Here is a 12,808-nt window from a genome sequence, read left to right on the forward strand (position 1 = left end):
CTGCCGCTGCATCAACACAATCCCTGAACAAAGCCACCGCACAGTAAACACGCAACCGTTCTTCCTGAGAGACAGCGAGTCTGTCATGAGATCTCCAGCGTTATGAGAGATCAGATATCTTATCTTAAAGACACAACTGCTCGTCCTTTCAAAGAAAGCAAATCATTGAAGACAGTGGATTACAAGATCCAGGAGTGTCCAAACTGGCTTTGTACGTGACTCTTGTAAATTACTTCTTAGTCACTTCCTCTGACAAAGGCAGGGAACAGCCTTCATCAAACAATGGGCTGTTTTTATCTATTGTGTAAGTGGTGACATGTTGACAGCAGCAGGTTCTGTCCTCATCTTCCTGACAGTAGCATGTGCTCACTGTCTCTTCAAGCTTCTCACAGGATGGTCAGCGTTAGATGTTTGTCTGCTGACCTTCTCATAGTACTTTTAAAAACAGCTCCAACTGATACTAAACTGTAGCTCCCACATCCTATTATACTGTGTTTCAATAACAACTAGTAAAATAAGGATCATAAACTGTGCTCTTGCGATACAAATGAACAACCTGTGTGCATTTATGACTGCAGTAAACACTCTGGTGCAAGTGTTGAATTGATGCATTCAGTGTAGGAGCATTGTTGTGCCGACATGCTGTTATTAGTCATTTACATCATAAACTGTTTCAGCCTTTGGTCAATACAGCATTCTAGACATAGCTACTAAAATACACAATATGCAGAATATACAGGTCACTACCATTCAAAACTTTGGGGTCAGTAAGATTTATTTATTTAGAAACAAGTATATGCTCAGGAAAGCTACAATACAGTAATATTGTGAAATATTATTAAATTAATTTTCTATCGTAAAATATTTTAAAATGTAATTTATTTCTGTGATGCAAAGCTGATCCTTCAGAAAGCATTTTCTAATATGCAGATTTGCTTCTCATGAATTAAAAAAAATTCTAATATTATTAAGGTTAAAAACTGGAAGCCCGTTTCTGCCACTGAATACAAACATAATAGAATTTTTAAGACTTTTTTTCCTCACAATTCTGACTTTATTACGCACAACTGCGAGGTTACATCACGCAATTCTGAGAAGAGAAGCCAGAGTTGCAAGAAAAAAAAGTCAGAATTGCGAGATGTAAATGCATAATTGCAAGAAAAAAAATCTAAATTGCAAGTTTATATCTTCCGTAAAAACAGCTGTGCTGCTATGCTTTCTTTTTCAGAACAGCTTTTATTCAAAATTTAATATAAAAGTCTTTTACGTTCACTTTTGTTCAATTAATGCATCCTTGATGCATTTTTTCTGGAATTTTCTTAAAATGTTTTTCAAGGTTTTAAAGTTTTTATATTAATCTTAAATATTTGCATTTGTTATAAAAGATTTGTTTCAGATTGTTCTTTATGCTCGATTACTGGCTTATGCTAAATGAAAACAATGTTACTACCAAAATTACATGTATTTTTTGAAGTTATGCATTTGATGTGACCCTGGACCACAAAATCAGTCTTGAGTCGCTGGGGTATATTGTAGCAATAGCCAAAAATACATTGTATGGGTCAAAATGATACATTTTTCTTTTATGCCAAAAATCTTTAGGATATTAAGTAAAGATCATGTTTATTTTGTAAATTTCTTACCATAAATATATCAAAACTTCATTTTTGATTAGTAATATGCATTGCTAAGAACTTCATTTGGACAAATTTAAAAGCAATTTTCTCAATATTTAGATTTTTTTTGCACCCTCAGATTCCAGATTTTCAAATAGCTCAGCCAAATATTATCCGATCCTAACAAAACATACATCAATGGAAAGTTAGCTTTCAGATGATGCATAAATCTCAATTTAGAAAATTTACACTTAAGACACTTAAGTTTTGTGGTCCAGGGTCACACATTTATTATGTACTAACAATATTAGGATTGGCTGTATGACAGTGTAGGATGAGTGAATATGGCATGGCATGGCCTCTCCGACCCCTGATCTAAATGTTCAAAACATATCTAAACAACTTCAAAACAGTTTGTATCATAACTACTTATTAACAAAAGCAATTACTGTAGGAAAATGTCAGTTGCTCTTTTTTCAGATACACTAGAATCTCAGCAGGATCAGTCGATACAACAGCTTGAGGGAGCAGACGACCAATCAGAGAGCGAGAACGACAGGAAAGGGAAGTGACAGAACAACAGAGCTCACCTGATCTTCGCTGATGTGGCATATGGCCAGGTTGTGCTCTTCATGGGACGGGGCAGTGCGCACGTATTTGAGCCAGCTCCCCTCCAGAGCCCCATCCAGACAGAACTTCACATTACCCATGTTGTCCATTACCTGGAGACAGAGGAGCACAATATAGGATGCTATCATTAAAACATATTCACAGACAGGGACACTTGCAGTTGCACTTGTTACAGTTGCAGGGCGGCTGTTAACTGTAATAATATTTCACAATAATATTTCAAATGCAGCTTAAGCATAAAAGACTAAAAAATAAATAAAATAAATAGTTAAAAGAGTGGAAAAAACTGTATCTGTTTACATGTATCAAACTGATAACCCCCCTCCCCCCTCACACATTGTTATATATTGAAAGGGGGGGATTTAAACATTGAAGACGTCTTCAATGCTGTGTGAAGTCTCAGAGGCTCTCGTTGATTAACTTTGGTTAACCTGACACTGCTAGGGAAGTGGAGTTTGCGGTGTCTGGTTACTTGTCAAGGGAAACGGAGAGAGAGATGGAGGGACTGAGAGAGGCAAAGTGAGACAGGATGTCAGGAAATGACCGGAAGGAGAGTGGACGCTGTTCTCTCGTGAGATTTACGGCGCTCTTTTCTTGATATATTACCCAGCAAAAGTGAGAAATGCCACTGAAAACTGTGGAGTCCCTCTTTGAAAACAGAAACTCTGTGTAAATGTTTGCTTCAGCTCTAAGAAGTTGAAACCGAATATCAAGTGTGCCGTGAGCGATTAAGACAGAAATGGAATATCCACACAAGTAGCGTGAATCCATGCTAATAAATCTGTCTGTGGGCTCATGTTAGACCTGAACTCCAGAGTGATTATATTCCAGCACATTAACACAGTTTGAACACATATAAAGATTTAAATCAAGACAAATGAGTCACAAAATGCTACTGTATCCAAGATAAAAAGTAGATTGTTTCATAGTAAATTCAAGTCATGTTTTGTCAGTTATTTTTGTGGTCATTATTACAAAATTGCATTGATTCGTACAGTAGAATGTTTTTGCAAAAAGTTTATACAAACTTTCCAGGTAGGAATGCTTGTTAAAACTTTGATTATATGTCTGAAAATCTCTGTGTGTGTGTTTGTGTGTTTGTAACCTATATCCTTAAACAAAAATACATCAAATTTTAATAACAGGCCATTATGTGTTGATTATTTTGCACAAATTACAGATTGAAAAGTGAATAAAACTATGTGAATTGTGCTGTTATCAAGTTGAAAAAAAGAAAAAGAAAAGAAAACAAAAACACTGCTGTTTTTAAATCATATGGCTTTACTGATAACTTTTTGATAACACTTCACTGCGAGCTATTATATATGCATTATAAATGCCTTATAATTAAAATGCCATTCATAATATTTTAAACACACTGTTTAACACATAATAATAATAATAATAAAAAAATCCATTGCATACAGTATATAATAAAAACATTTACATGTATAATATATGCATATTTATTTATCAAAAATATGTTGTATGAAATAATTACGATTTTTTAAAGAGTATGCATTAAAATACAGTAAAACTGTAATATTGTGAAATATTATTATAATTTAAAATAACTTATGAAAGCTGTATGCATAATTATTTTAATTGAATTAGTATTTTTTTAAAGTAAATTTTTTAAAAGCATTTCATGTTTACCTCTCACTTATGCATGGTTACACCTTAAAAAAGCATAATCTATTAAAACGGATGAATTGTGTGTTGATCATTTGTTAGATGTACTATGGCATTATGCATTCTGCAATATACTACTACTACTAATGATGATGATTGGTAATGCATTACATACGTATGAGGATGAGGATGTCAATCAAGATACTGTAAATGAGTTGCAAAAAGCGAATGTTTTATAATCAATTTCCCTCATATTAGTCAATACAAGCCCCATTTCTTTACATTGCACTCTATATACATGCAACATATATTTCTGTTTCTGTATGTTGTTGTGAAGCGCTGAAATCATGTTTTAATACTCAAAAACACCGGCGCCGCCGTTTACCTGCAAACGCTCCTGACGATGTTATGCAAATATCCGGCTGTCATTGAAATCTAATGAAACGTTGCAAGGAACAATACGGTACAATGTACACAAGCTCATTCATTCACAAATACACACATGTTCAAGTATGAGTGAACTCCTCTGTCTAAACAGACTGACTACAGGTATCACTCAAGCTTGAGAAACGACCAGAAACAGGTTACTCTGAGGAGCAATGAAAAGCAGTAAGCCTGTTTGCAATAGAAACACGACCTGTTTATTTATTAGTGGTGTTTGTTGAGCAAGTACTACTATTATTATGGGATTTGAACAAACTATTAACCCTAAGTATTCAACTTTGGCGTGTTGCTCGTTTATGTGCTACAAACAGGATTGACGCAAACATTGCAAGAAAGCAATGCAACTAGATTTCTCCCATTCAAATCCTGCAGATATGCTACGATACGCTTAAGGGTTTTCCTCTTATCTCGCTCTCCCTTCTAAGTTTCATGCCCGTTTTCTCCGCTCTCCCGAAAGTTTGAAGGGTCAAATACCAGAGGGACGGCTCTGGAGTCTGCTTTGGGGTTAAGGAGCCCCTCAGTGCCGCTTTAAGAGCCCAATTACTCCCATCAGGTGTGAGGAACTGCCTTCGCAGACGGGCTGATACAAACACACACACACACACATGTGCCACGGGAGCATTTGTGTCACGAGGTGAAAAAGAAGTGTGCTAAACAGCTTTAGCCGAGCCATTTTTCTAAATTGTCGACACCTCCATGGGCCTAAATGAGCACTACAATGTGATATTAGTTGTGCTGATCAGTCTTGTAGCTGAAGAAGAACAGAAAGAGGGAAAGCGAGGTAAACCTGGGAGAGTGAGGTGACTTCTGACCTCTATATGGAGCTAATCAGAGACAGATAGAAGGAGACGAGGACAAAGAAATAGATAGAAACTTAACTAACCTGGTTTCAGGTACACATACACACCCAGAATACACATACAGATGATGTGTGCTTGTAGTTTTGTTGATTATAATGGGAGCGATTTGGTTTTGATGTCATTCTTTGGTTGTTTATGGCTGCCAAGCAATGTTTCAACTACCCGCATTATTATAAAAAAAAAACAGTTGTGTGGTCACAGATGGGCGTATGTTTTATAGGAGCTTTGAATGTGGCTCATCCATATTTAGAATGAATATACGTGACATAAATGACATATTGTGAAGCTGCACTGCTGCCAGATCTGTTCAATTTCAGCTTGTGTCCATCAAGTTAAAAAAAAAAAAATAATTAAAGGGATACTCCACCCAATTCTGTCATCATTTAATTTACTTTTCACAACAGAAGATATTTTGAAGAACATTGGGAATAATAATAATGATAATAATAAACATTTTAAGACTTTAAAACTTAAAAAATAAATGTTTAACTTAATTCAAATTCAATGTTTTAAAATTCAATTAATTAATTAATTTTTAAATGTGCCATAGAAGAACTAAAATCATATAGTCATGCATGTGGGTGAATAAATGATAACATAATTGATTGATTTAATTATTTATTTATTTATTGGGTGGAGTAAGAGGATTACCAAAAATATCTAAATCCTATATATATATATAATTTTTAGTGCAAAGCCCAGCATTTTGTTTCTACTAGCAGTCCATCTTAAAATTTGCTAAAATAGCACTGTTTATTTCAATTAAGTCATTATATTCTGTGCAAATATGCCTTCTTTCTATGCAGATGAGGCTTATTGCATATTGTGTCTATATTCAGCGCTGTTTCCCTGTAATTTATTTGAAAATAAATGTTTATGTATGTTTTCTATTGATTACAGTAGCAGTTATTCCTCACATGATGGGATGTGCAATGTAGTCAAACACATTTTTCCATGTTAAAGAGCAGATTCAGGTGTCTGTACTGGATTGGTGAAGTGATGCTGTACAATTCCTGTAAAGTAGCACATATTACAGTGCTCTGCTGCATCCTAGTCTTCAGAATGACCTGGAAGACGAGGAATTGTGTGTTCAGATATTTTTGTGTTTGCGGCGTCACCTGATTTGCATAATTCTTTTAGTAAATCAAGTGAAAACACAATGCAATCAGAGGCTGAATTAATTCTTGGTGAATTCCTCCCTCGTTTTAATGTGATTTCCTCCCTCCAAACAGAAGCCCGGCAGGATATATGATAAGACGGACTCTGAATTGAACACTTTTGTTTCTCACAAAGGGAAAAGAGGGAAATTCCCCTGCAAACCCTTTTAAAGCGGCAGCTGCACACACACATGCGGTCCACCTTTACAGCGATCAGCTCCTCAACCTGCATGACTGATGTAGTGTGCAAAGCGAACATCTCATAAAACGTCACCTGCAGTCAGGCCTACATGTACCTATAACATATCAATATTTTACAATGCCAGCAAATGCCATTTCTGCAGCCATATATAACTGGGGCCTGCAAACGGCTGAGACGCAAAGTATTAATTCGCACATTATTCATGGTAACAAAGGCCTGAAAACACATCACACTTCTTGTTGTGGTGCAAAAGGAAAGCTGAGGAATCGTCAAAGCAGGTCAAAGCATTTATTTAGTTGTGTATGAACAGCCTTGCTTTACCCTGAGCTGGTTTTCTATCCTAAACCACAGTGAAGGTTTACTGTTTTCAGATACACGATTGATACCGAAGGACGGCATTAGAAAATCATAACTGTAACAACTGACCTGATAAACTCCACTGCTGTATTTTTGTATATGTGCTAAATGAGTGTTGTTTGGCAAACCAACCAAACCATGGTAAAATCTCTGTAAAATTACATTTAAAAAATCTTGAAAAGAAAAAAATATATAATTGAAAACAAACATATTCGATAAAAATTACAAATAAATCACTGATGTAATTTTTCATAATTCTTTTTTTTTTTTAAGTATAATTACTTTTATTCAGCAGGGATGCATTTAATTAGATTATAAGACAATTGTTACAAAAGATTCATATTTGAAATAAATGCTGTTCGGCTGATCTTTTGAGCTGTTTAATTAATCCTTAAAAAGTGTATCATGGTTTCCTCAAAACTACTAAGCCGCACAACTGTTTTCAATATGGATAATAATCAGAAATATTTCTTGAGCAGCAAATCAGTATATTAGAATGATTTCTGAAGGATCGTGTGACACTGAAGACTGGAGTAATGATGCTGAAAATTCAGCTTTGATCACAGGAATAAATTACATTTTACAATATATTCAAATAGAAAACATTTATTTTGAACGGTTATCATATTTCACAATAGTACTGTTTTTCCTGCATTTTTGATCAAGTAAATGCAGCCTTGGTGAGCAAAAGACTTATTTCAAAAACATTAAAAAGGTCTTATTGACCTCAAATGTGTGTATGTTTGCATGCATAACGAACAGTCCAACAATAATAAATGTCTAAATTGAGATTTATTCATCTGAAAGCGTTCCATTGATGCATGGTTTGTTAGGATCGGATAATATTTGGCCAAACTATTAGAAAATCTGGAATCTGAGGGTGCAAAAAAATCTAAATATTGAGAAAATCTCCTTTAAAGTTGTCCAAATGAAGTTCTTAGCAATGCATATTACTAATCAAAAATCAAGTTTTGATATATTTACAATAAGAAATTTACTAAATATCTTCATGGAACATGATCTTTACTTAATATCCTAATGATTTTTGGCATAAAGGAAAAATCAATAATTTTGACCCATACAGTGTATTTTTGGCTATTTCTACAAATATACCCCAGCGACTCAAGACTGGTTTTGTGCTCCAGGGTCACAAATAAGATGCGCAGCCATATTTCCAAAAAATATATACTCGCTTGCTTCTTCTTATATTATACTATTTTGTTTCCACTGTAGGACCACTTCCATTCAGGAACAGTAACTGTCCATGGCAAATTATTCTAATATTAGATATAATATCATATCTAATAATGAATTATCCTAACTGTAGTAATATGTAATACTGTAATATGTTGTTGCAAGATTCATTTGATCTAACTTTCTATCCTATTATATTTGATTTTATTCAAATATGACATTTTATTAGGCTTTCATTTGAAATCCATTATGGGTGAATTGAGAATCAGACAGGATTTCTGACGCGTCTCAGGCGGTGGCTGTCCTGATTCAGACTGGAGCACTTGAGCAGAAACAGGGGACGCTGAGAGAATTCTCGCCGCTTGTCAGCCTCATTGTGTAAAACAGGAAGGCTTAGCTGACACCTCTGCAGAGAGCGGCCCGACACAATGCAGGCTAATGCACTGACACAAGAACAAGCACACACACACACACACACACACTTTCCTGCTCACATCCTGGGGAAATGTGTGTGTGTGTGAGAGAGTGTGTATCTCCGAAGTTCGAAGAGGGGCAAGCAAAACGTCTAGGTTATTAAAAACACGTATTGTTGTTGTGGTATTTTTGGGGGTTGTGTTCCATAGTAATGTGTGATTAATTGTTTTTAAAAAAGCACGCGACAGTAAAGCCATTAAAATGTTACAAACTATTTATATTTCAAATAAATGTTCTCTTGAACTTTCTATTCAACAAAAAAATCCTAAAAAAGGCAAGTTTCAGAAAGTATATTTTTCTACATTGGTATTCAAAATCATATTTCGTTATTTCAAAATCAGCATCTTCGAATGATTTCTGAAGGATCGTGTGACACTGAAGACTGGAGTAATGATGCTGAAAATACAGCTTTGATCACAGGAATAAATTACATTTTATTTAAACATTAATATAGAAAGCAGTTATTTTGCATTGTGATAATATTTCAAAATATTACTGTTTTTACTGTATTTTTGATCAAATAAATGCAGCCTTGGTGAACATAAGACTGTTTTACTGTTAAGAAACCTACTGTTTCATATTTGATTCACAATTTAGGTTCACTTGATTATCAATATGTATGTATTTATTCATTTATATTTTCAAGTTAAAATGTGAGAAATGTGTTCATTTATTATTGTATTGTTTTGTATTGTATTATACTGTATATTTTGCTTCCACAATACAATTTACAGAGTTTTGATCATAAAACTAAATATTCATCATCTTACTATGGCATATTGTTGGAGATACTGTGTCCAATATCCAAGATATTGGATGATATTTTATGCATTATGTAATTAATGCATAAAATAATAATTATTATTGCATTATTATTGCATATTATTGCATATTAATGCATTCATAATTATTATTATTTTACATAAATAGTCGGATATACTGTTATAAGGCTCTAATTGATTTACCTGATAAGTAATCAGAATATCATAATTCTTGGTCATATGAATATTAGCAACTGCAATAAATGTAATATTTATTTAGCTTAATTTGGGCAACTGCAGAAGCTCCATATTCTCCCATCATACTAAATGAATGATACAATCCTGATGTTTCAAATATGATACTCAACAAAAACACATAAGCAAACTTTTTGACATATATTTGTATGATTATTATTTCATGTGTCTGGCTTTACAAGGACATCTGAGGTTGTATATGTTTCCCAGAATGCTGTGTGGTTACTAGTGTTGTTTATTGTGATGCTGAGCGGTTGCTTTCTAGGACAGAATATTCTGTGATATGATGGAAGTCTTTTCTGTCGCTTTATCATCTGCAGGTCAAACTGAAACAGAAGACGCTGGATGTTTGTGAAAGAGCGAGGCGAGTGTCTGCAGCTAGAGGGCAGTCATGTACGGGGGCCGTGGAGAGCTGGAGACGGGCAGAAGAAAGGTCAAACACCTCCTCTTCCTTCACACTCACTCTCCATCCTCTCACACTCAGGTCTGGCGCTCCATCAGTCGACCTCCGACTTTAACAAGTGTCTCCATGCTGTAATTAACTGCTCTGGTTAGAGTTCATTAAAGTCAGATCCAGGATCAGTTTCCCATAATCAGATTCTTATCGCACACATTACGTCTGGAATCCAAATCTGGCCACGGACCAGAGGAGAACCGACACTTTTACACATGATGCACTGCGAATCAGGGAAAAGACACGTCTGCTCCAAGTACATGATTGTTCTCTGGTGCTTTCTTTCTTCTCTGTTTGCATACATATATGAAACACATTTAGAACATTTTATAACACATCTAACTAATATAATGCATTGCAAATGACAAATTTGATCTTTGACTCATTTTCCTCCCCATTTATCACTGTAGAGCTGTTTTGAAACAATCTGTATTGCAAAAAGTGCTATATAAATAAAGTTAATAACATTTTAAGATTCCTCATTGTTAAGGTTTCAAACATGATAACCATAAATATTAAACTTGGGAATTTACAGTAATTCATACATTTGTGTCATAGACGCAGTTAGATGCAATTTGACCTGTTACAGAACTGTTTTAGTATCATTTTTATACTATTATAGTATTTATTTTGAAGGAACCTTTTTATATATATATATATTTTCAGTTTTCTATTTTTTTATTATTTTTAATATTTTGATATAGCTTGAATTATATTTTTGTTTTAGATATAGTTTTATTACTAAACTGTATTTTATAATAAATCATTATAATATTCTAATATTATATATAGTATATAATATAACAATATTTTCTAATTATTTATTAATATGAATAAATATTTATTAATAAGTAATTATTTCATTTCATTTCACAGCTACTTGTGATTTTGGCAGCTAGGGACCAGAACAATATCTATAGACCAGAACATCATAAACACTCAGGTGTGTGGTTTTCTTTTCTTTTTCTTTCTTTTTTTTTTTTGTGCCAGTAAGAAAATGTATAGCAACCCTCCGACACTCCGTAGTAACCAATAAGAAAACCTTACCAACTGCATATCTACGCTCTGGTAAAAAATAAAATAAAATCCTATATAACACATTCCCTGATGAATCATGAGCAATAAGACCAGGTGCATGTGTTAAAAAAGGTCTGTTTTGATTCCATATTGTCTTTAAAGTTATGCCTCAGGCTAGATAATTTGCACTTTTCTGCCATTTCAGAGGGCAGTGGGTTATATTTATACATATGGCAGTTTCTTGACATTAGCGCGGCCCCTCCAGTCCTCGTCCAGACAGACAGACAGACACATATATACACACACACTCATGTCCATTCATTATACCTTATCTAGCCAGGGCTAACCTGCAACCCTGACACAGGATATCCTGCTGCCTTCATTACAGTGCCAGAAATCATTACTTCACGTCTCTCACACACACACACTCACACACACACACACACACACACACAGACACACACCTCCTAACTCTTTCAAGCTGCCTCCAGCCCAGACGCGCGCCACACACACCAATGGTCCAAAGCTTGCATCAAAGTCAACAGCGCAGTCTGGGCTGCCAATGAGGTGAGACAGAACAACAGCCATCTCCAGACTGACAGACGTTATTAGAGAGGAAGTCTCACTCAATCTGCGGTCAAGAGTCAGATAATGGTGCTGTGATACACTTATGAAATGAAGATGTGTGTTTGTGTGTTTCCTGATGGATGAATCATGTTTCTAGATGAACTATGTCACATTTGTGACTTATTTTGGGCCCTGTGATTGTCGTGATGCAGAGAAACACGGATGGAGTTGCGGAATAAGTCATACAATTTACAGTATAACATGGAATGTCACAGAATTTAGCAAATTTTGGATGAATAAATCAAAAGTAGGGCTGTTCAGTTAATCAAATAGCAATATGGAATTGTGCTTGTGAATATTAAAGTGCAGCATTTTCACCATTTCATTTGATAAAATGATGCTGCGTTCCAGGCAGGTTTTTGATCCCGTAAGACACGACTTCAAACCACGACTCACGACTTTGTAGCATTCCAGGCAAGTCACGCCAAACTGCCTGAGCGCAAGGAATTGTGGTAGCTAGATGTAAACAAACCAGCATGGCGGACCATACGGGGCTTATGCTCATTTACAATCATTTCTATCGCCAATCATTTCTTCCTTGCTTTTTTGAGGGAAACAGAGGAGGAAAAACTGCGCATAAGGCAAGAGAAGCTGTTATACCTTTTATTTTACGTTATTTGTATATTTGGAAATGCATCCGTAGGGGCTGCCATTGTTGTTTTGAGGGCTATGTGACGTCAGAGCGTGGAACTGGGAGTACATTGATCTAGTACGAGTTCACGGGTGGGAAGTCACGGTTTGACTGCCGTTCCAGTGCAATTTCACGGGTAGAAGGTTGGAAAAACACGGGTTGCCTGGAACGCAGCATTATTGTCGTATCACATACACAAAGAAACTCAAAGGTCTTCACAACAACCTGTCAAAATAAAAGTTCAGCAGAACTTGAGAAATTGTGAGACAAAAATATTATTATCAAAATATTATCAAATATTATCAAAAATATTACTATTGTACAGTTGAATGTACTTCTCAAAGAAGTAATAATAATAATAATAATAGTTTTTTAAGGAATATCACACACACGTTTAATTTTAACAGTAAACCTGTTAAATAAATAAATAGTGTTCATTTGATTATATTTTTAAATAATAATTAAACTGTTCAAACCTTCATTTGATTGCCACCACA

General features: G+C 34.9%; 1 protein-coding gene across 1 annotated transcript in view; it reads right to left on the reverse strand.

The window, feature by feature from the left end:
- LOC306849508 (histone-lysine N-methyltransferase PRDM16-like) overlaps nt 1–12,808 on the reverse strand; it is a 251,238-nt gene that overhangs the window by 33,281 nt on the left and 205,149 nt on the right. Inside the window, exon 4 of the mRNA XM_079384593.1 lies at nt 2,207–2,338. Within this exon, the coding sequence (XP_079240719.1) occupies nt 2,207–2,338 (132 nt within the window). The remainder of the gene's footprint in view (nt 1–2,206; nt 2,339–12,808) is intronic.

The sequence above is a fragment of the Barbus barbus genome (assembly GCF_936440315.1).
Source record: "Barbus barbus genome assembly, chromosome: 29".
Classification (NCBI taxonomy): Eukaryota; Metazoa; Chordata; class Actinopteri; order Cypriniformes; family Cyprinidae; genus Barbus; species Barbus barbus.